The sequence below is a fragment of the Triturus cristatus genome, chromosome 3_2, assembly GCF_964204655.1.
Source record: "Triturus cristatus chromosome 3_2, aTriCri1.1, whole genome shotgun sequence".
Classification (NCBI taxonomy): domain Eukaryota; kingdom Metazoa; phylum Chordata; class Amphibia; order Caudata; family Salamandridae; genus Triturus; species Triturus cristatus.
In genome coordinates this window covers 562,069,442-562,093,385 of record NC_140584.1, presented here as the reverse complement: position 1 = coordinate 562,093,385, position 23,944 = coordinate 562,069,442, and the positions used below count along the sequence as shown (strand labels likewise).

At 44.9% G+C, this 23,944-nt stretch overlaps 1 protein-coding gene across 1 annotated transcript in view; it reads right to left on the bottom strand.

Moving 5' to 3' along the window:
- The window catches only part of VPS13C (vacuolar protein sorting 13 homolog C), a 2,873,871-nt gene that overhangs the window by 42,523 nt on the left and 2,807,404 nt on the right, over positions 1–23,944 (bottom strand). The window contains exon 81 of the mRNA XM_085648297.1: positions 11,473–11,596. Coding sequence (XP_085504423.1) covers positions 11,473–11,596 — 124 coding nt within the window. The remainder of the gene's footprint in view (positions 1–11,472; positions 11,597–23,944) is intronic.

Genomic DNA, 23,944 nt, shown 5'->3' with positions numbered 1-23,944 from the left:
TTGTCTAGGACAATTTCGTACTACACTGACCTACAAGGGCAGGAAATTTCAAGCACAAATTCACGTGATTGAATGACCTGAAGCAGGCAGACTGTCTTCTCAGCCTACCAACAGCGGAACGCCTAAAGCTGGTCGAGATCCTGTACAAAGTGGACGACTTGCCAGACATTGTCAACAAGTTCCCGAAGCTGTTTAACAGTTTAGGAAAGCTAGCTCATTTCAAGGTCAAGTTGCACATCAATGAGCAAGTGACGCCAGTGGCACAGCATCACAGGAAAGTGACATTTCACTTACAACAAGCGGTAGATGACGAACTCCAAGATCTACTAAAGGCAGACATCATAGAAAGATCAACGGGACCCACCCCATGGGCGTCGCCAGTTGTGGCTGTGCCCAAGAAAGGCCAGGACAACAAAAGTACGCCTGTGCGTAGTCATGCGAGCCCCGAACACAGCCATCGAAAGAGAGAGACACCCAGGCCCGCACATCAGCGACATGATCACACATGTGAACGGGGCAACAGTTTTCTCAAAATTAGACCTCAACAAGGGGTACCACCAGCCAGAACTGCATGAACTATCACGATATATCACCACCTTCACCACACACCAAGGACTTTTCAGGTACAAACGCCTCAATTTCAGGATCTCATCAGCTGCTGAGATTTTCCAAGAGGCTGTTCAGCGGGTCATACAAGACATCCCCAATGCTTTCAACTACAGCGATGACATCTTGGTGTTTGGAGAAACCCAGAAAGATCATGACAAAGTGCTGGACCGAGTGTGCCACGCCCTTCTCAACGCAAACCTCACACTCAATCAGGACAAATGTCAGTTCCACAAATCGACTCTCAAATTCTACGGCCACATATTCTCAAAAGAGGGCATGAAACCAGACCCCGAAAAAGTGTCAGCCCTATTGGACACTCCGCAGCCGCAAGATGTTACTGTGCCCACTACATCAAAGACAGCGCCACCATCAGTTACCCCCTGAGGGAACTAACTCGACAAGGACAAAGGTTTCAATGGTCAGCCACGTGTGATCGAGCTTTCAAAAAAATAAAGGCAGCGGTGAGCTCAGCCATCAACTTGGCGTATTTCAACCCCAAGCGAAAGACAGAAATCACTGTCATCATATTGCGCTAGAATCGCTCCTAACCCAACAGGGCTGGCATAGCCCTGTTGGGTTAGGAGCGATTCTAGCGCAATATGATGACGAAGCAGACCAACGCCACATTGTTGCATACGCCAGCCGCAGTCTTACCGACACCGAAAAGGCATATTTCCAACCTGAAAAGGAAAGCCTGGCAGTCGTATGGGCATGTGAACATTTTCACCTCTTCGTGTATGGCAAGCACTTCACACTCATCACCGACCACCAAGCGCTGATCACCATTTTTGGGAATCCCAGGGCGAAGGTGCCTCCGCGCATCGAACGATGGGGCATCCGCCTGCAAGACTACACGTACACCATTATTCACAAACAGGGGAAGGCGGAGAATCCAGCAGACTACATCTCACGGCATCCCCAAGCTCTAACACGAGCGCGACACTCGGTAGCGGAAGAATATCTCCATTTCGTCATTGATCGAGCTTGCCCACCGGCTGTTCCATTAGAAGCCATCATTGACGCGTCTACAAACGATGTCACTTTCTAAGACATCATGCATCGTGTTCGCACTGACTCCTGGCGGCACATAGAAGAACCAAAGATAAGTGACACCATCAACACACAGGAACTCAGGGCATTCAAACACGTCAAAGACAAACTCTCCATCAGTGGAAATGGACTATTACTAAGAGGTCAGAGAATCGTCATTCCCAGCCAGCTGCAACAAGGAATTGTAAATTTAGCACATGAAGGACATCGAGGAGTAGTAGCCACGAAGAAAGCGCTGCGAGAGCGTGTCTGGTTCCCCTCCCTTGATCAAATGGTGGAGACCACACTACAAGACTGCCCACACTGTCAACTGGTAGAGCGAGAAGAACCACACGCTCCCCTGCAGATGTCAGACTTACCAGATAGTGTCTGGCAACATGTGGCCATCGACTTCTTTGGCCCACTGAAGTCAGGAAAGTACATCCTCGTCATTATGGATGAATATTCCTGATTCCCCATTGCTCACCAGATTTCTTCCACCAAAGCGACCACTGTCATATCGGTGATTGATGAAGCATTTGCCGCATGGGGAATCCCCACGGTAGTGAAGTCTGATAACGGCCCACCTTTTAATGGACAAGGATTTGCAGAATTCGCGAGACACCTAAACTTCAAGCATCGGAAAATTACTCCCCTGTGGCCCCAGGTAAACGGGATGGTGGAGCGATTCATGGCCACCATCCAAAAGACAGTCCAACAAGCTGAAGTGACCCACCGTGATATTCAACCAGCACTAAATGAAGTACTGCGGGCATACAGGACCACGCCACACAGCACCACAAACCAATGTCCCGCCACTCTGATGCTCGGCCGGACCCCTCGCACCCGGATACCAACCACAGACACCATCATGCAGTCCAGAATCACAACGTCGGACCACGAGACTTTGGTCAATTTGGATCGGACCAAGAAGGCGAAAATGATGGAATATGCAGACCACCGCAGACACGCCAAGATATCTGATATCCAAGAAGGAGACTGGGTGCTGGTGAGACGATAAAGGAAATCCAAAACAGATAGCCGTTACCATGATCACCCGCTACAAGTAACAAAAAGGAAAGGAACTATGATTACAGCGGAGTCTGGAAGCAAAAGAACGACCAGAAACGTGTCGCACTTCAAAAGATGCAACCCGACAGCCTACACTAAGACTCGGAAGCCTGACTGGGACACAGGCGTTTCAAGTCAAGAAGAGAACAATCACGAAGAACCCATATGGGTATCGGAGACCCGTGATCTGAGACGAGAGCATCCTCACAGTCAATTACGACCCAGAAAACCGCGACGGAATATTCAAAGGCCCATCCGACTCATTGAAGAGCTCTGAGAGAGACATTGAACATTTAAAATACAAAAGGGGGAGATGTCATATCGTTATGCCTGTCTTCCGGTTGTTCTGAAGTCAGGCATGGCTGGAGGGAGGAAAGGGAGGAGCCACAGTGAAAAGGGAAAGTAAGTATAGGAGATAGGGGGAAGTGAGGAATAAAGAAACTGCTCCCGTCTCCGCCTGTTTGTCCATTACTTCGCGGGATAGAGCAGTCTAGAGTCTCATGATAGGCCGTATTCAGTTACTGGTTTGTGACCATAAAAGCATCTAAGAACATTTTTGGCCACATGTTGCACCATGTTAGAAAGGGGAGGGAACTCTTCCTGGACAATGGGACGCTAATTAATAACAGTGGTTAACTAACATTCAGAAAACAAAGTTTTGTTGAAAACTGGGCGTCCAAAATAGAATTTTCATCTTTTAAATTATTTCCAGTATTCAGACAGTCTATAAAAATGTGTTTTCTTTCTTCCCATGTGCTGCATTTGGAAGAAGGTATTGTGGCATGTGGGGCAATGAAAATAGTTAGGCACGGATGTGCTGAGCCAATAATGTTCCAAATAATGCCTCAATCAGATAAACTGAATTAAGGAATTCATATATGTTACATTCTTCTCTTACCTTTGTCGTGCCCTCCTAAGTCATTCTTAGAATTCATGGAGCGGGCTTGTTATCCTGCTGTTCAGTGTTCTTGAATCACTGAATGGCAGTTATCGGTTTGCTTTCTCCTTGGATGGATGTACTGTGCTGCTCTACAATAAAACTAAAGTTTTAACCAGTTGTAAGTCTAAAAGCTCCGCAGCCTTTCGAGAAGGGTATGATATGGAGCTACCTCATGAGGTGGAGAAGCCCTTGAAGAAGAAAGCGCCCACTCTGGGGAGGTGTCCAGGCCACTTGCCTCCTGAATCCCTTCGAATTCATCTACAGTTTACTCTATCTCACCCTCTTCAACCTCCTCTCTCTGATACTGTTCTTCCTCCAACAGTCTCTGCGTCTCTCCTCGAGCGCAACCTTGGTTGCGGTGTCAGCGGCGCAACACACGCGGTGCCGATAGGTCCGGAGCCGGCATCGAAGGAGGATCCGAAGGTGGAATCGGCACCGTACGAAGACGAGCGGAAGGCCCACCAGACGGCGCCGGGGACTCCATATACGGCTTCAAAAATCTCGGAGCCGGAAACTGCCATGACGGCTCCGTCGGCATGAAAGACGCGAAGGATGCCAGGGCATAATGCTGAGGCATGCCCAAATTGAAGGCCAGCGGACCCACGGGACCCAAAGGTGCTCCAGAGGGGAAGGCTGCCTTGGCAAATACTCCATACATTGCATTTAAAAAATGCATTGGATCTGAACCTGGAGTAGGAAATTGAGGATACAGAGTCGAGTCAGCATCCACACGAGGAGCATCCGACGTCAGAACAGCCAGACCCTCTGGCGGAGCCACAGATTCAGCCTTGTGTACAGGAGAAGGATCATCCTGAACTGGCAAACCCTCCGAGTCCAGTGAACCCCTCGGCGTCGGCGACCGCACCGGAGTACCTTTTGGAGAAGGAGATCTTTCCAGAGTCATCTGAGGAGATAGCGAAGGAGACACAAAGTCCTTCTGACGATGTTGAGGAGCCGGAGAAGGTGACCTCGAAGACTTCCCCTTCGACGAACGGTGCCGAGAGCCATGTCTCCTCTTCTTCTTGTGCTTCCACGACTTCGAAGCATGTTAAGTCGACGACTTTGACTTCGACTTTGACCTTTTACGTCCTCTCCTTTCCTTCTTTGCTTTTGCCATAAAAAACGTGGGCTCCCGTTCTTTAAGAGCCTTTGGGTTCATTTTACGACAGCTGGAACAGTCCTCCACGTCGTGATCCAACGACAAACACCAAAAACAGTCCTCATGGGGGTCAGTGATGGACACATGACCCACACACTCTCTAAAGGGCTTAAATCCTGACTTCCTCCAAGACGCCATCGCAAAGCAACAGTTAAAGCTGAAGAAATAACAAACTAACTCGACACAGTTTGGAGAGTCCCACAAAACAGTAACGTGTCGACGGCACGAAAAAGAGGGAACTGACATCACGCCGACGAGGCTCTCTTATGGCTCCGATGACGTCATGTGGAGCCGCCAGCGGAGTCGTAGCATTGTGACGACTTTGTCGGCGTGGAGAGCTAGGAAAAAGTTTCCACGCAATTCTGGCGCAGGGGATATTCAAAAGGTGAGGAATACACAGGCAGATGTATCCAACCGAAGAGTTCATTACGTACCTTAAAGCTATTGGGGAAAGGATGTCTGCGGAAAGGAAAAAAAAAATGTCTCCATAGTTTGGGTTCGGAAGGGCAAGTTGTATATAGGACTTTGCCTTCTGTCAGATCTGGTGGGGATTACAATGCCTATGATGAAGCCTTGTTGCGTATTGAGAATCGTTTTAAGCCAACCATTAGTGTTGCTCTTAATAGATTCAAATTTTATACTAGAGCTCAAGAAGAAGGTGAGAGCTTTGATGAGTTTCTTACAGCTTTGCGTGTTTTGTCTATTAATTGTAATTTTGGTATGATTACTGATGAAATGATAAGAGACAGATTATTGTTCATGTCAAAAGCAAAACAGTACAAGAGCAGTTATGGATAATGGGTGATCCTAATTTGGAAGCTGCCATTATCACTGCAAAAGCTTTAGAGCAATCAGAAAAGTGGATGAAGTCTCTTAACAAGGATGTTAAAAAAACCCTTGTCGGGAGTTGTAAATAGGGTCACTCCAGGTCCTTCTAGAAATGTTTTTGCCAACAAGATTAATAATTCCAAAAGTTTCCATTGCTTTAGGTGTGGTAACCCTGGTCATGTTGCCTCATTTCCACGTTGCCCTGCGATTGGCAAGGAATGTAGTAAGTGCGGACGTCTAGGACACTTTTCTAAAATGTTTTATTAGTAATTCCTCAAAAGGGAAAGTGTTGTGTGTATCTAGTGAGATTCCTGTTGAGGATGTTAGTCAGTGGGATCCCAAAATTGGTATAGTAGTTTCTATTCGCAATGTTTCCACTGACTCTCTTACTTCCAACATTGGTCCTCCCAAGTGTTTGGTTCATATGTTGGGCAAAGAATTGGAGCTTTTGGCAGATTCTGGCTCACCATGGACCATCATTACTGAAGAGTATTGCATTCAATGCTTTGGTGATTTAATCAATTTGTATTCCCTCACGGAGTCCGATATTGTTGTGGAGAGTTTTGATGGGTCAAAAATTGACATCGTTGGGTTTGAAGAGCTTGATATTGAATCCACAGAACGGTCATACCGCATCAAGTTGTATGTGGCTGTTAAAGGCGTAAATGTGTTGGGATGGCGAGATCAAGCCAAACTAGGTATCATTTTGAACCCCAGGAGTAAAGAACCTGTGTCTGTTGTTGCAGAGTCTTTTCTCAAGGTTGATTTTCCCAACCTTTATCCAAATGTTTTTTCAGAAAAACTGGGAAAGTTGGTTGGTTTCAGCCATAAAATTAAAGTTAAAGATGGTTCTGTGTCAGTTAAACAAAAGCTTAGAGGGGTGCACATTATTGTAAGGAAAGAATTGAAGAATATGTTAGATGGGATGGGTCAAGTAGGCATCATTGAAAAGGTTGAGTCCTCAGAGTGGGTTTCCCCCATTGTTTCACCCTGAAAGCCTGATAAAAGTTTGAGACTCTGTGTGGACGTAAGAGCACTTAATGCTACTTTAGTCATCGATTGCCATCCTCTTCCTAACATCAATGAAATGGTAAGTATGTTAGAAGGAGCTCACATTTTCTCCACGCTGGATCACCAATCGGCGTATCATCAAATTGAACTTACGGAAGATTCCAGAAAATTCACTGCCTTCATAACACCTCATGGTCTATTCCAGTTTGAATGGATGCCTTTTGGTTTAGCCTCTGCGGCATCAGTATTTCAGAGAGTGATGTACCATATCTTCAAAGACCTGAGTGTTTTTCAAATGTTTTCAAGATGACATTCTTATTTTTTCAAAAGACAATGAAGAGCATTTGAGCCATATCAAAATGGTGTGCGATAGACTAGAGAATTTTGGTTTGACACTGAAGGCTGAGAAGTGCAATTTTGTTTTTGTGAATCTTTGGAGTATCTTGGTCATACTTTGTCAGGTAATGGGGTTGTGCTAAAAAAATCCCTGGTTGATGCTATCGTTAAGGCACCATCACCTGACAATAAAGAAAAGCTGTTGTCCTTTGCTGGTTTATGCGAAAACTACAGCAGATATATGCCTAATTATGCTACCAAAATGGAGCCTCTCAGAGAGTTGACGAGAAAAGATTCTGATTTTCTTTGGTCTGTAAGACAAGAATCGGCTTTTCAGTTGATTAAGAGAGAGATTGTGGAGGCTCCTACCTTAAAATCTTTTTGTCTGAAAAAATTGTGTGTGATCACTGTTGATGCGAGTTTATACGGTTTGGGTGCTGTGTTAACTCAAAGGTGTGGTAGAGATGAGTGGTGTGTAGCTTTTGCTTCCAGAACTCTCTCGAGAACTAAAAGAAGGTATGCCGTTATTAAGAGGGAACTTTTGTAATGCAATTGGGCCATAGAACATTTCAGGAATTATGTCTGGGTTAGCAGGTCCTTACTGAGAACTGATCATAAACCTCTTGTTGGGATTTTACCCCCTGGGGGAGGCTGGAACTCCACTGCACGTATTGCCCGTCTTACTTCTAGACTTCAGGAATACAACTTTGAGGTTGAATTTGTTCCTGATGAAAGCAATGTTACAGCTGATTGCATGTCGAGATTACCCTGCCCTGATAACTGTAGCATTCATATTGAACATGACTTTGATATGATAGCTTCTGTCAAGGATTTTGTCTCCTCTGAGTTTTCAGGTGTATCTAAAGTTGAATGGAGAAAAGGTTTGGATAATGATGCTGTTTGCCAATCAATTTATTTTGCAGTATTTGAGAATGGGATGGCCAAAGCCAAAATGTGCTTCTTCAGAATTGACTTCTTTCTGTCAGGTTGCTGAGGAAATTGAGGAAGAGGAAGGTTTACTGTTTAAAGGTGGTAATATTATTCCCCCCGGTGGTCATGCAGAATAAGATTTTACAGCTTGCCCATGTTGGAGATTTGGGTATGTCTTCAATGAATCGTCTCATTAGGGCCAATTTTTGGTGACCTGGTCTCGATAAGATGGTGGATAGAACTGTCAGAGAGTGTTGTTCTGAGTGTATTAACAGTGACAAGATGCTTAGGGTTTTTTCTGCTCCCCTTAAACCGGTGACTCCCTGGCAGAAAGTAGATTTTGATATTTTTGGTCCCTTCAAATGTTTACCTTCTGATGCTCGTTTTGCTCTTGTTTTGGTAGACTATCACTCTAAGTGGCCTGAAGTTAAGTTTGTTGCTAATGCCACATCCTTAGTTGTTATTTCATTTTTCAAAGAAATGTTTGCTAGGGAGGGATGTCCGGAAACCCTAGTTTCTGACAATGGTGTGCAACTTGTTTCTCAAGAGATTAAGGAGTTCTTCACCAAATGTGGTATCAGACATATCACCACTTCCCTTTATGAACTTAGGGAAAATGGTCAAGTTGAAAGATTTAATAAAGTTCTTAAAGAGGGGATTAAGTCAGCCTGTAAATCAAGTGAGTCTTGGAGAGAGATTTTAAAGAAGAGATGGTGGATATACCGCATTACTCCTCACTCGGTGACAGGTGTGAGTCCTTTTAAGCTTTTGAAAGGTAAAAATCCCGTCTCTGGTATTTGCCCGTGGTGGATAAGGAAATCCAGCAAGAAGAGTGATGATATTGATTTGCATGTAATTGCTGGTAGGGTGAGAGAGAAGAAGATGAAGGAAGTCTTTGACAGAAAATGGAAGGTAAGGGTTCCTGATCTTGTTGTTGGGGATTTTTAGTTAGGATCAAGAAACCTGGGTTCTTGGTCAAAGGAAGTTCCAAGTTTGGCCATCCAATCAAAGTGGTGAAAGTTTGCAAGAATCGTGTGGTTACCCAGGATGGTAAAGTGTGGAACATGAGAAGAGTTGTCAAATGCAGGTCCTGTGAAGATTCCAAGTTTGCTGTTCCTAAAACCCTTTTGGGCTCTTGTCCTGATTTGGGTGAGGATTTGTCTGTTGCTTCAAGAGTAAAACTAAACAGTAGAACCAAGTGTGTACAAGCAAGATACAGGTCTTAGCGGGAACATTTTAGAGCAATTTTGTAGTATTTCTGTGTTGTTGGTTTATTGTTTTGCTATTTTGTTTTCTTTTGTATTATGGGGTGAGATGTGTTACATTCTTCGCTTACCTTTGTCGTGCCCTCCTATGTCATTCTTAGAATTTATGGAGTGTGCTTGTTATCCTGCTGTTCAGTGTTCTGGAATCACTGAAAGGCAGTTATCGGTTTGCTTCTCCTTGGAAGGATGCGCTGTGCTGCTCTACAATAAAACTAAAGTTTTAACCACTTACCTGCATCATTTCATCTTTACAATATATTTTTCAAACTGGTGCTAAAAGAATCACGTTGCTGCACTTCAAATTTCTTGAATGAAAACACATATCGAAGCCCACGTGAAAGGAAGCCTTGTCTGTTGTATTTAATTATATTAATGCTTTAGCAGGAAGGGGAGAGACAATGACAGGATGTACTAGTTTATATGATATTTGAAAAGTGATCAATTGGAAAAATAGGCTTTCCACAAAATTTCATTTTAACCATCTTAAAGCTAAGTGTGCTGATACTGCCTGTTACTCACACTTCGCGTTGATTGGTAGACACTGTAACTACCAAGAGTAGTATCTTGATTTTATGATCCTTACAAAAACAACTATATTCAAAGGCAAGGCCTAAATTCGTTTAATGAGGAAGCATTACATTCAAGTCCCACTGAGTTGCATGATAAGCTATTGGAGAAAAAGTGTTGGTCAACATCTTCAGTAACCGGGGTACACTGGGCATCTTAAAGAAATCCAAATTCTGGCTAATGCTTGCAAAAGATTGAGCTTCTTGGTAGCTAGGACATGTTGATACCGAAGTTGCTCTTTAAACAAAGAAAGGGCGAATGTAAAGATGTTTTGCAGCATGCACAAATATAATTGCAATACTATTCAATCACAAAAAAACAGAAAATGAAACCAATGACCACCTCACATTTTACCAACAAGTCTATCTGTCCGATGTGAGTCATCAATGAGAATATTTCTGTTTTTAACCACTCAAAGTGTCCCATCATCTGCAGTAGAGAATACACACAGACATAAACCAGTACTTCTATACACAACGAGCCCACAGGTCCAGAATGAGTGGCTGAGAAGAAGGTGGACTTGAGAAGGCCAAGCGCAATGTAGGGGATATCCCTTTTCAGGACGGTTCCCCTCACACACCATAGATGTCATGCTTCATCATAGGGGTGCCTCCTCGCGTCAAGTCCTAGTCCTAATGCGGGCTACATCCCCCTCTCTACGAGGGAGGAGCTCACCCGCCTCGGGAGACAACGATCTCCGCCTAACGTTGGTTGGCGCGTGTACCTACGGCTAAATTAGCCCCAGACAGAAGTGGGAACAATTTTACCTTAGATTGGTTCCATCGGTGAGGCCTACTGGACATAACCATTCTGGTTCAGTACAGGATACCGAGGCACCTTCACATCTAATTTTTGTTGTGCACCTTTACACCAGTTGCAGTAGCTGTTCGCTAACTGATCCTGATGAAAGCCTGAAGGCTGAAACATGTTGATCCTGTATATGTGGCTGTCTCTAATGGTGGTCAGCTCCATAACCCAGCTTACTGCTTTTTAATCCTGTCGCTAGGTAGCTAAAAAAGTTTGCTGTCAGCTAGCCTCGCAGGCAGTTATAAACTCACTATCACTTTCATTAGCACTGCACATTCTTTCATGATTTTTTCATACACCACACTCACATAGGGTTTTACTTCAAACCAGTTGCCCACATAAAAACATTCCTGAGCTCCTCCCTCGTAGAGAGGGGGTTGTAGCCTGCGTTAGGACTAGGTCTTGACGCGAGGAGGCACCCTTATGATGAAGCATGACACCTATGGTGTGTGAGGGGAACCGTCCTGAAAAGGGATATCCCCTACGTTGCGCATGGTCTTCTCAAGTCCACCTTCTTCTCAGACACTCATTCTGGACCCGTGGGCTCGTTATGTATAGTTGTTGATAAGTGGGGAGTGTGCCCACACAGGTCCCTAAATCTCCTCTAGGCCCTCTTTGTCTGTGCACATAAACCAGTACTTCCCTATGACCTTATATAGGTCATATTGCAAACTATATGTAATATCTGTACTCCAGGATCATAGCGCTCTGGGTTTTAGCAGCTAATATGAGGCCGATCGAGAGTACTAAATCTTTAAATATTTCTAAGACTCAAATATGTTGGCACATTGTAGGGACCTTTCCCTGTTCTGCTTGGAGCAAGCTATCTGCAATGCAGCGATATGAAAGGTGGAAAAATAGAAGTGAAAATGTTTACAGATAGTGCACGTTATAGCTTAACAGCAGTTTATTCTACTTACCTTCACAAAGAAATGTAATGTTTTTCCATCCACTGAAGGAGGGCGTGTGAAATCTTCGAACAGGTAATCCCAGTCTACAGTTCTATGTCCGAGTATCTCTACCTCCTTGACGCACATTACTCTCCTATTGATGAAGAACAGCAATAACCAACATGGTTTACAAAAAATGCCATCATATGCCATGTGAAATCTAAGAATAAATACATTTAGGCATGGTTGATACTATCTATAGAAAATATACTTGAGTTGTTTTGAACATTCTGAAAAGTTTAGCTTTTGGATTAATCTCGTAAAGTATTCAGGTATGTAAACGTAGATATTTAAAGGTAGGTTTGGCTAAAAAGTATTGAAATAAATTGAGTGGTTTGTTAAATTAAGCATTCTGATTAACAAGAGTGAACCCCGATCACCATATGTAAAGGAAACATTGTAAATCAGTGCACTGGTGTAACAAAACTGGGGGTGGGGGCCTGCAGGTGCGGTGAGGGGCCCCCTCTGAACTAAATTGGGAGCTCTCCGGCAATAGCTCTGTGCTGAGGGAGCCCCCTTGAGTTTGCTCCCCCCCCCGCAATGCGAGGGCTGCGGGGGCCTGTGTTATGCCACTGCTGCCCGAATCATGCTGTATTTTTCAGAGGCGCCATTCTGGCCGAAGACCGTTTCTGCCAGAGTCCTACCATCCTTTTGGGGGTATGGTGAGACCTGGGACTGACTTGACAGCGCTCCAATCAGCTTGCGATTAAGTTTACACCGTTCCAGAGGCGTAATGAAACTTGAAGGGGGGGGGGGCCCTGCAGGGTACGTGAAGGGGCCCCCTCCGGACTCAATATGGAGCTCTCCGGCCAAAGTGCGGTGCTGTGGGGGCCACCTGGAGGTTGCCCCCCCCCCCGCACCGTGGGGGCTGCAGAGGACCCTGTAATGTATACTAGCATACTGAACTGCTTCCAAAGAAGGATGAGACGTAGGTAAACTTTCCAACAGGAAGAAACATCACAAGCAAATAACCTCTTGAGCATGAAGCCCATCATCCGAGGCAAAAGGGAAGGGAAACACCTATGCAATAGGTTTTTTCTACCACATAATCTGTCAAAGACATTATTGAAAACAATAATATCTGCTAACCACAGGAACAGCACATTGGGTGTCACCAAAATGCGAAACATATAGCACCATGGCAATGCCATGACCTAGCCGTCCACGTAAGAACCTAAAGATTATTATCCCCCATACAACCCTAGTATAGGGAAAAACTCAAAGAGGATTATTATTAGAAAAATAGAAATTCGGACCCTGTTTCACTTCGTCTGTCATGGAAACGCTGTAAAGCGGAGTAGGCCTGGCCACCAAAATGATGGGTGCCATCAAAGGACATATTGACCAAGGTAGCCTGGACGGCTTCTGAAAAACCTGTGATCTGTAACCAGGCACGATGTTGTAGTGCCACAGAGGATGCCATGGCCCTACATTGGCTTGGTAATGATTTGAAGGCCTCAGTCTGGGCTGAGGCAGAACTGAGATTCCAAGCAAGAATGCTAGTTATCCCACACTGGGTGTGAGCAAAAATCAGAGCCCAGACTAAAAAAGAGGTTCTGGAATATGGAATAATGCTCAGCCCTCAAACAGAAAAAGCAGGAAGACTGGGGGACCAGCATCCAATCAGACACCAGACCCTTCTTGTCAGGAGAAAGAAGAGTCAGCCCAAGAGCGAACTGAGCCTTAGGGGTTTAGGCCCAGAGGAGCCTTTAGGAAAGAACTGTACGAGGGGCAGAGGACCTGCCACACTCTTAAAAGCCTGCGACAGCAAGCTGCAGCACAGGAAGGAGGTGATGTCAGTGGTTCCCTTAGGACCTACTTGGAGAAAGGGATTCTTTACTCTGAGGCCAGAGACCCCAAATCTGGAGCCACTAGGAGAGTGGTAGCTTCTCTGGTGTTTAGGGAATTCCTCTTCACTTTGGACCATGATATCCCCCTAGCTAGACACCTTGGCCAGATGAAAACCTGGAGTAGGCTAGTCATCCACTTTTACTGGCCAAGAATATACCAGAAGATGAAGGGGTTTTATATTCCTGTGCCACCTGTTAAGCCAATGGCAAGTCAGGTGGCCACTCAAAGGACCCCTTAATTCCATTCCCAGTGGTTAGGGTTCCCTTTAAGAGGGTGTGATTGACATTGTTGGTCCTCTTGACCCTTCTACAGCATCAAGAACCAGATATATTCTAGTGGTGGTGAATCATGCCACCAGGTATCCTGAGGCTATTCCCCTTAGGACTACCACTGCCCCTGCAGTGGCTAGGGCCCTCATTGGTATCTTTAGCAGGGGGGGCTTCCCTAAGGAGGTGGTGTCAGACAGAGGTACACACTTCATGTCTGGCTACCTGAAACACATGTTGAAGGAATATGGAGTGACCTACAAGTTCACTACCCCATACCATGCCAAGTGTAATAGCTTTATTGAAAGATTCAACAAAACCATGAAAGGTATGATTGGTGGACTCCCTAAAAAAGTCAGAAGGAGATGAGGTGTCCTACTTCCATGCCTGCTTTTCACCTACAAGAAAGTGCCACAGAAAGGAATGGGGTTCTCCCCATTTGAACTTCTGTTTGGTCATCCTGTCAGTGGACCATTGTGCCTTGTGTAGGAGGGATGGGAGAGACCTCTTGTTGAAGATAGTGGCCTATGTGATTAGCCTTCACTCCAGGAAAGCTGAATACATGGAGAAAGCAAATAAATACCTTGAGGCCAGCCAGGAGCGCCAGAAGCAATGGTATGACCAAAAGGCTGTTATGGCTGAGTTCCACCCAAGGCAGAAGGTGTGACTTTTGGAGCCTGTGGCTCCTAGGACTCTCCTTGATAAGTGGAGTGGACCCACCCTATCCTAGAAAGCAAATGGGAGGTCACCTATCTGTTGGACCTTGGCTCTTGCAGAAACCTCAAAAGGGTCATCCACGTAAATCGCCTTAACCCTACTATGACAGGGCAGATGTCACCATGCTCATGGTTACAATGAGGATCAGGAAGGAAAGAGTGAACCTCTCCCTGACCTCCTGACCAACAATCCAAAATATGGGTTAGTAGAAGGAGTGGTCTTGTCAGACACCCTAACTGCTCAGGCAAGTCCTAGTTCTTCTCTGTGACCCGTGGTCAGACACGCTGGTGTACCCATGATGTGGACACTGGTGAAAGCCTAACTGTCAGGTATAAAATACACAGGCAGTCTGATCATGTGAAAGAGAGCATCAAAACTGAAGTCAGCAATACGGTGGAATTGGGGGTCACAGATCCATCTAAGAGCCCCTGGGCTAGCCCAGTTGTTCTTGTCCCCAAACCTCATACCAAAGGAGGTAAGAAAGAAATTAGGTTTTGTGGACTATAGAGTCCTCAATGCTGTGACCAAAACCAATGCACACCCAATTCCTAGGGCAGATGAACTTGGGAGCAGCCAAGTATCTGAGTATCTTATATCTGGGTACTGGCAGATAAGTCTGACTCAAGGAGCAAAAGAAAGATCTGCATTTTAGACCCCAGATGGGCATTATCAGTTTAATGTCATGCCTTTTGGTTTGAAAAATGCACCTGCCACTCTTCAAAGGTTGGTGAGCAAAGTCCTTGCTGGATTGGAATCCTAAAGTGCATCTTATCTAGATGTTATTCAGCTCCACCTGGCAGGACCACCCGATCCACCTTGGTAAATTACTAGAGGCTCTGAGAAATGCAGACCTCACTATCAAGCCCAGTAAGTGCCACAGGGTGAGGGAAAGATTGTATACTTGGGTCACCTTGTTGGTGGATGCCACATTTAACCCTTACAACCCAAGTTCCAGACCATTCTGGACTGGGTGGCTCCAACAACCCAGACTGAAGTCAGGGCCTTCTTTGCTTGACTGGGTACTAAATGAGGTTCGTGAAGAATTATAACAACTCTCGGAACTGACCTCCAAAAGAATGCCAAATGGTGAACTGGACAGTGAACTGTCAAAAGGCTTTTGACACTCTGAAGGAAGTAATGTGCTCTGCATCTGTTCTGAAAGCTCCAGATCATGTCTAGCAATTCATTGCGCAGACAGATGCCTCTGAACATGGAATAGAGCAGTCCTATCCCACATAAATGACCACGGTCAAGAGCATCCAGTGGCTTTTGTCAGCAGAAGGCTGCTCCCCTGGGAACAGCGTTGGAGTGCCATTGAGAGGAAGGTCTTTGCTGTGGTCTGGCCCCTGAAGAAGGTGAGACCATACCTGTTTGGCTCTCACTACCTTGTTCAAACCGACTACAGGCTTCTCAGGTGGTTAATGCAAATAAAAGGCAAGAATCCCAAACTGCTAAGATGGTCCATATCCATATAGGGAATGGACTCTGAAGTGGAACACAGACCTGGGACTGCCCATGCCAATGCAGATGGCCTTTCCAGTGTATCCGCTTGGACGATGAATACTCTCTAGGGGAAGGTTAGTCTCATCCTCTTTCGTTTGGGGGTTATGTAGGAAAGTACCTCGTTTGGACATGGTTAGCCTTCACTTTTTGCCTGGAAAATGATGCAACTGCTACAGGGAGTGTGCATGGTCCCTGCCATCCTGTTCCTCTGTGCCAGAAGCTCTTACGCTACACTGTACCTTTTGTTTCCTACTTGGTACAACTTCAGTACTTCTTCTAAGGCCCTAGTAAATGGTACTCCTGGTACCTAGGGCATTGGCACTGAAGAGGGATGCCAAGGGTAGCAGCAATGAAAGAAGCTGGTTCTCCATATACTATACCAAAAAGAGACATAGTGTGCAGAGAGTCTGGTGGATCCCCAGAGGCTAAAGTAGATAATACTATTGCTCTCTTTTGTGGTAGTGTGAGCGAGCAGTTAGGCTTATCAGAGGACAGTGTTAAGACTTTGTTGAATACACAGTGGCAATAAACGAGACACACACTCCAATGAATAAATCTGAGACCAATTTATAAAAATAATACTCGGTTACATTTATTTTGCAGAACTTAGTCTTCGGTAAATACATTTTGCAATAGAAATACTTTTCAATATCAAAAGTGTACACTCAGTGCTATTTTCAGACTTAGCAATGTTAACCTATGGGAGGAAGAAAACCTTCAGCATACAAATAGGTAATATCGACTTACAACACCAGTCTTTTTGAGTTAAGGTCAGTATTGCGCAAAGTTCAGTTCAGCACCAACCGTACACCACCAGTGGCCACACTAAGGGTTGGTATGCTTCTGGGGACCCCTCTAAGGGTTCCTCTGTGTGCAATTACTATTAAAACCTGACACTGGAATCAGCACAGGTTTATTAAGATGAGATGTTTGGTACCAAACATCCCATAGTACAGTGATGTTATCATGAAGCTGGGGAACTCGTAATGACGAGTGTCCAGCCCATGTAGTCTCTATGGTTTTCCCTGTTAACCGGCTCTAGAGTGCATGTATACCTTCATTCATGTGCCCCAGTGTCAGGAAATAAACCCAAGGACACTACAGGAGTAAATCAGTCCTGCTTGAATGTGTCACCACCCTTCAGATCACCACAGAGTGTCTACCATATCTCTATAAAACATCCACAATAAGGGAGTTGTAACCCATACCATGATCAGCTATCACAATGTAAAGAGATTCCCGATGATGAAGCATGCCACCTTTGATGGGTGAGGGAAATCGTCTTTAAAAAAGAATAACCCATTTCAGCTGGGTTCCTCTTTTTTCCTTTCTCCTTTTCCTGTTGAAGACCTAGGTGTTTGCTTTGTGTGTTTATAGAGGTTTCGGCTACCACACTCTCTTTGCCAAGTCTGAAACCACTAAGATGATTTGGGCCTGGTCTCTCCTGATTTTCTTAAGCAACCTTCGCAGAGAGGTAGTAGTGGAAAGGCGTACAAGAGTCCCAAACCCAAGTGTTGGTGAAAGGCATCTCGTAAGGAAGGCTGCCTTGGGAACTACAAAGCACAAAATTTGGGACACTGCATTTTGTGTGGTGACAAATAGATTGGTATATAAGTATATGAATTATATATGATCCAATGTTCTCTTGTTTTTAACCTATTATATTTGTTTTATGTTTTTAATAAATTGATATGTATCAATTTTACTATCATTTGTGTGTTGGCGCACTGTTTTTACAATAGTAATTGTGTTCCCTTCGGTTGAATCTGTGTGAGAGAGATGATGTTAAATGAATAAGATTTTCAATATTGGTGGACCAAAGGACACTTCGTTGTGTTTTACTTCCTGACAAATAGATTGAGCCAAAGTTCTCCCCACTACTGGAAGACACGCTGTGCCACCTCACAGTGTATACACCATTCATAATCTGCTAGACACTGTTAGCTGAGTTCTTTAACCCTGGTGTTTAAAGATCCTGCCAGGTGGTGGGTAATCAAGGAAATGCCCTGAGCATTCAGCCACTTCCAAAGGTGTAGAGCCTTTGGCACAGATCCCATGACCCCATACCGCCCTATTTGTTCCAGTAAATATGCAAGTGCGTTGTCTGTGAGAATCTGTACCAGTCCCCCTTGATTGTCAAAAGGAACAGTGCCTACAAAATTGCTCATAAAACCAACAAGTTGATGTGGAGGTGAGCCTCAGCTGGAGACCACAGTGCTCTAATCTCCACTTATCACAGATGACCTCCCCAACCCAGTAACAATGCATCCGTCACAAATATTTCTCGGTGGGGTAGGGAGAGGGATCTGCCACTGGTTCAATTGCGGTTAAGCTGCCACCACTGCAGGTATTTTGCAGTCTCTGTCAACACCTAGATGGAATCCGACAGATTTTGTTTTTGCTGAGCCCACTGGGACTCAGATTGCACTGCAAAACCTGATTGTTCCACCTGATGTGGTGCACAAGCAGGATGTAGGAGGCAAAGAGGCCTCAGAGCCGATCTCACTGAGACCCAGGCTGCAGATTGAAACATCAGGATCATAGCCTAAAAGTACTGGACTCGTTGAGGCAGGAGTCGGTAACTCTGCCTTCTGTAGCCAGTCGATTAGATATGGGAATATTGGTATTCTCAAACTCCGCAAATAAGCTGCGACCATAACCTTTGTGAACACCCAAAGGGCACTGTTTAGGCCAGTGATACTCAAAGTATGGCCCAGGGACTGCATGCGGCCCTCCTGACCTTTACATGCGGCCCCATGAGCAGCAACAGCATTTCCTCGACTCAGCACTAACATAAAAAAAAAGAAAATCATATAGAGCAGGCATTTATATAAAGGTTAACTGCAAAAAAATAGGTAGTCTTTTCAAAATTCAAAAAGTGTATTTCATTGACCTGTAGAACTATTTCACCTTAATAAATCAAATTATAGCAGTGCATTCAGCAGTATATTTTTTGAATGATGTTTCTCAAACATGAATTTAGAAATGTTCATGCTTTCCACAACTCCCTCCCCAACAACATTGCCATTAGTGATTACATCCAAGCACAGGAGATGGTTTTGTACAGCACGCATCCTGAAGTCATGTATTTCGAGGTCCTTTTATATGTGATAATGACGAAAAAGGAGGGAAATTGAAATAAACAATTGCACAGGGTCACACAATTTGGTCAAGAGTAGAAGCTGGGATCTATCCCAGGTTTTCTGGTTTCACACTGGGCAATTGAGTTTAGCCAGTAGATATACATGCTTCACTTCCCCTACACCCATTTTACAACCCCCCATCCCCCGCTAGTATCAGTGAGGCCCTCGATCACACCAAAGACCAAACTTTGTAGCCCCCAGGAAAATGTTTGGAAGTACCTATAGTTTATGCCAAAGAAAAACACTGTGACAGTTGAAAATGCTCTTGTCCCACAGAAACTGCAGGTACCGTCTGTGAGATTGCGGGACAGAAATGTGGAACTATGCGTCCTGGAAATCCAGTGCTACCATCCAGTCGCTTGGAGAGAGGGCAGACTGAACTTGACTTTTGCTTAGGAAACAATTCAGAGGGCCAAGATCTAATAGTAGACAAAGGCCTCCACCTTCCTTCACGATCCGAAAATAACGGGATTAACTCCCAGTGCCAACTTCTGAAACTGGCACCCTCTCTATTGCTCCCTTGGCCAAGATAGCTAGAACCTCTCCTTGGAGTATAGACAAGTGGTCCCCCAGGAGATGTTTTGGTGCGGGTGATATGTCTGGAGGCTAGAACAGGATGGTTTGTGAGTTTACGTGTTTCATAATCTGGAGCACCCATTGATCGAAGGTGATGCTCATCCAAGCTGGGAGGTAAAAAATGATCCAACCTCCAACCGGTCAATTGTGTGTTGCCAAGGCAAAATTAAAGGGATTTCCTGGTGGCTGCAGAAGGGGGGTTAGGGCTTGGATAGAACGCTGTCCCTAGGACCGTGAACCCTGTTGACCGGCTCCCTCAACTCATACCCTAAAGGATTGAGAGGTCTGTTGTTTCTGAGACAAATACTGCCTAAGTCTCTCTAGATAAGCCCTTCCATAACCTCAAAAAAGGTGCTGTTTTGGGGGAAGTTGCCTAGCTCGTGAAGCTAAACTTAAAGAATGAACAGTGGACTTACTCTCATTGAGTCTTTCAAGGGCTGGATCCACTTTTGCTCCAAACAGTCTTTTTCTCTGATCAGTCAAAAGGCATGATTATAAGTGACTAATGGACATCAGTGGGGAACCCTGTGGACCACAACCAGGTGTGGCACCTAAGCATCATACTCTACCAAGAGAGTCAGTAATTGGAGGGCAAGATACTGGTTTTGCACAAGTGCCCACCAGTAAGAGCCTCATTAAAGGGCAATGAAGGTTCTTGTGAAGATTGTTTGGCCTTAATACTTCTGTCAGGAGTGTTGTTTTGACCTACTGTGTGGGTAAGGTAAGGTCAAGAGCCTCAGCCGCCCTTTTAATAACCTCAGCTAACAAAGAGGTCTCCTCAGTAGCTATTGCAGGATTTGAGGAAGAAAGACCAATGCCAGCGGAGGTATCCTTACCAATGGTATTCTGTAGATCTTCAAAAATATACCCTTGTTCACAAGAATGGTACTCCTCATCAAAAATAAACAACTCCTGAGAATAATCAGGCTTGGTTTGGGCACAGAATCTAGATCTAGGCTGCAGAAGGTGTGCCTCAGAATCTGAGAGAACAATCGGATCCTTGAGCGGCATCGATGACGCTGGTCTCTGCATGGACATTGATGATAATGGCAGCATTTCTGTCAACAACTCTGACGCTCTACCCAGCGCCATTAACGAAGCCATGGGTGTTGCCAGATCCGGAATCAACAGAAGTTGCGCCAAACATGGAATCGGCCTTCGAACGTGGTCTAAGGGCAGAGCTGGCATTGAGCACGAATCTGCTGACGGTGACCCAGTTAGAGGTAATTTCGGATCAATGGGACCCCAAAGCGCTCCAGTGGGATTCAGTATGACACCAAAGGTTCTGCCCACAGCTATTTTAAGCAGCAGGAGCTTGCATCACTAGCCATTTAGCAGGAATTCGCAAAGGAATAAGCATCAAACTTGACAATGCTTGGGGAATACAGCTCTGTGCCTAGAAATGCCAGGTTTGATGCTGAATATTGCAAGTAGCGAGAGGTAGGTGACCCATGTTTAGGTTTCTTATGTTTTTTTATTGCTCCTCCTTGACTTACGTTGACTTAATAAATGATTGAATAAACAACAGAAGAGTGAAGCCAAATTCATAAAGGACTAATAAGAGGAGTCACTCTTGTTTATCAAAAGAACCCTCACCCACCAACCTAGTTGGTGGCCTGTTTCATCATTGGGTTCCCACCAGAGAGGCAGAGTGCCTCTCTGTTGTACTGCGACGGCTGACTACAGCGGCGCGGGTTGTTTGTTTTTGTGAAGGTGCAAAGGTTAAAATTGCCCTTACCAGTCCCAAATTTGTTTTAATGATGGAACAGTAAGGTCAGATTAAAAACTACAGTGAAGTGAATGTTAAAACTGAGTAGATTGGTCAGTCACATCCTAAAGAGTGGTGAGGTATGGTCTACATGTTTCAGCCTCCTAGTGCCTTTCACGAGGCTTTCTTCAGGACCAGAAGCCACGGCGGTATGCAGACGCTACGGTGCACCCTAACCTATGGCTCAAAACAAAACCATACAACTTACTGTTACAGTGGCGCCTTCAGGACTTCTGACAGCGGTATGACTCTGCAAGACAAAATAACAAATAGGCAGACAAGAAAGTCACATTACAGGTTATATGCAAACAGTCTCGTAATGAGTCACAGTGTGAGTGACAATGCTCATGCTGCAGTGTGTGTCCTTCGAAATGAGACCATACATCATACATTTAACCTCTGGTGCTAGTGCTATAGTGTGTGACTGAATAAGCACTAATCCGATCGTATCAAATGGTGACCTGGTTAAATCCCAGGCAGGCTTTAAGAATAAGCCGATATCGTGGTGCTACGTAGCATTTTATTACTGGCACGCCAGCTCAGGCATTGTCGGTATGAAGTGATGTTGAAATTATGCGTGAACATGACTAAATAAAATAGCCACACGCGTTTGTGTAGTATTTGGCATCAGGCATCATAGGTGACTATTTACAAAAAATGGAGAAAGCCAAGCCTTACGTAGGGTGTAAGAATCCCTTACACCATGCATCCTGGCGGGGGCGGTGGCTGTGGAGAGGGAGTAATGCCCATCGTTATTAAAGAAAAGGTCCAATTTGTTACCTGAGTAGTTGGTGCAGCCGTCTCGTACTTACTCCTCCAAAGCCAGACATCTGCATGGCACATGGTTACACCCGTCAGCAGGACCCTGAAGATAGTGGAGCTCTGCCCCGGGCGGTATAAGAAGTAATGCGGCCGTGTTGGAAGCCGGAAGCACTGCCGCCCGGGTTGTGTGACGTCAGAACGTACACGCATACGTCTGCGTCCACAAACCCAAGGTAGAGGAGTGCAACGCTGTCCGCAGTTGTGGTGAGTTTTAAAAAAACTTTTCGCAGTATATAGAAACAATGTGAATAAAACGTTTTGTATTCACTACTATGTTTAAGAGTATAAAATCAAAGAACAGGCTGCAAAACATGTCCCGCAACTGCGAGCACAAATGATGGAGATAAGGGTAGGAAAAGCTGTATGTCAATTAATGGCATTGTAGTAGTAAGTAGTAAGTAGTTTTGTGTGTATATGTGCAAGCAATATGTTAGGTGAGTTCACAGACTAAACAAGGTATTACAATTATGGTACTGTAGCGTGGCCCACAGTATGAACAGTGCAGATGACATGTGCTAGGAGTAGAAATTATACGATAGACACACTGTGGTAGGAGGTAGTGGTCCAGAAGGGGTGCCCATGTGAATACTACACAATAGTAGGGAAGAGTGATCGCTGCCCTCCTTTGCTTGAAGAAGAAACCTATGGGGGGCCCCAGTATCAGACTTGTCAATGACTCCACTGATGATAATCTATTCAATCACCTCCCTACAAAAAGCGGCCTAATATCAGGATAGGGGGTTTTAGGTAACTACCGTTTTAGGATTGAGCCCCATGTGGCTTGCGATATCTATGGATGACTACCAGGAAAAACAAACAATGCATATGTGAGCACCGGAGCAATATACGGTGCAAGAAAAGTACTACTAGGATGACAGAACACTTTCTGCAGGCTAATCATACCACAAATGATATGCACTGGACTATAATTGAACAGATAAAACCAGGCAGAAACACACAAGGGGTCCTGTTCAAGAAAGAACAGCGCTGGAGCTACCGCCTTTCTACCCACAAACAAGGACTGAATGAGAACATCCCATGGGGCTCAGTCCTATAACGGTAGTTACCTAAAACCCACCCATCCTGATATTAGGCCGCTTTTTGTAGGGAGGTGATTGACTAGATTATTATCAATGGAGTCTTTGACAAGCCCAATACTGGGGCCCCCAATAGGTTTCTTCTTCAAGCGAAGGAGGGCAGCGATCACTGTTCCCTACTATTGTGTAGTATTCACATGGGCACCCCTTCTGGACCACTACCTCCTACCACAGTGTCTATCGTATAATTTCTACTGCTACTGGTGCCACTTACATCACATAGCATTAGAAGATAAACTTCCCCCTAGCATATGGCATCTGCACTGTTCATACTGTGGGCCATGCTACAGTAACATAATTTTAATACCTTGTTTAGTCTGAACTCACCTAACGTATTGCTTGCACATATACACACAAAACTACTTACTACTACAATGCCGTTAATTGACACACAGCTTTCCTACCCTTATCTCCATCAATAGTGCACGCAGTTCTAGGATATGTTTTGCAGACTGTTCCTTGATTTTATACTCTTAAACGTAGTAGTGAATACAAAATGTTTTATTCACGTTGTTTCTACACAGTGAGTAAAGTTTTTTTTAAAACGCACCACAACCGCGGTCAGCGTTGCACTCCTCTACCTTGGGTTTGTGGACGCAGACATACGCATGTACGTTCAGACGTCACACAATCCACGCGGCAGTGCTTCCGGCGTCCAACACGGCCACATTACTTCTTATACCGCCAGGGACAGACCTC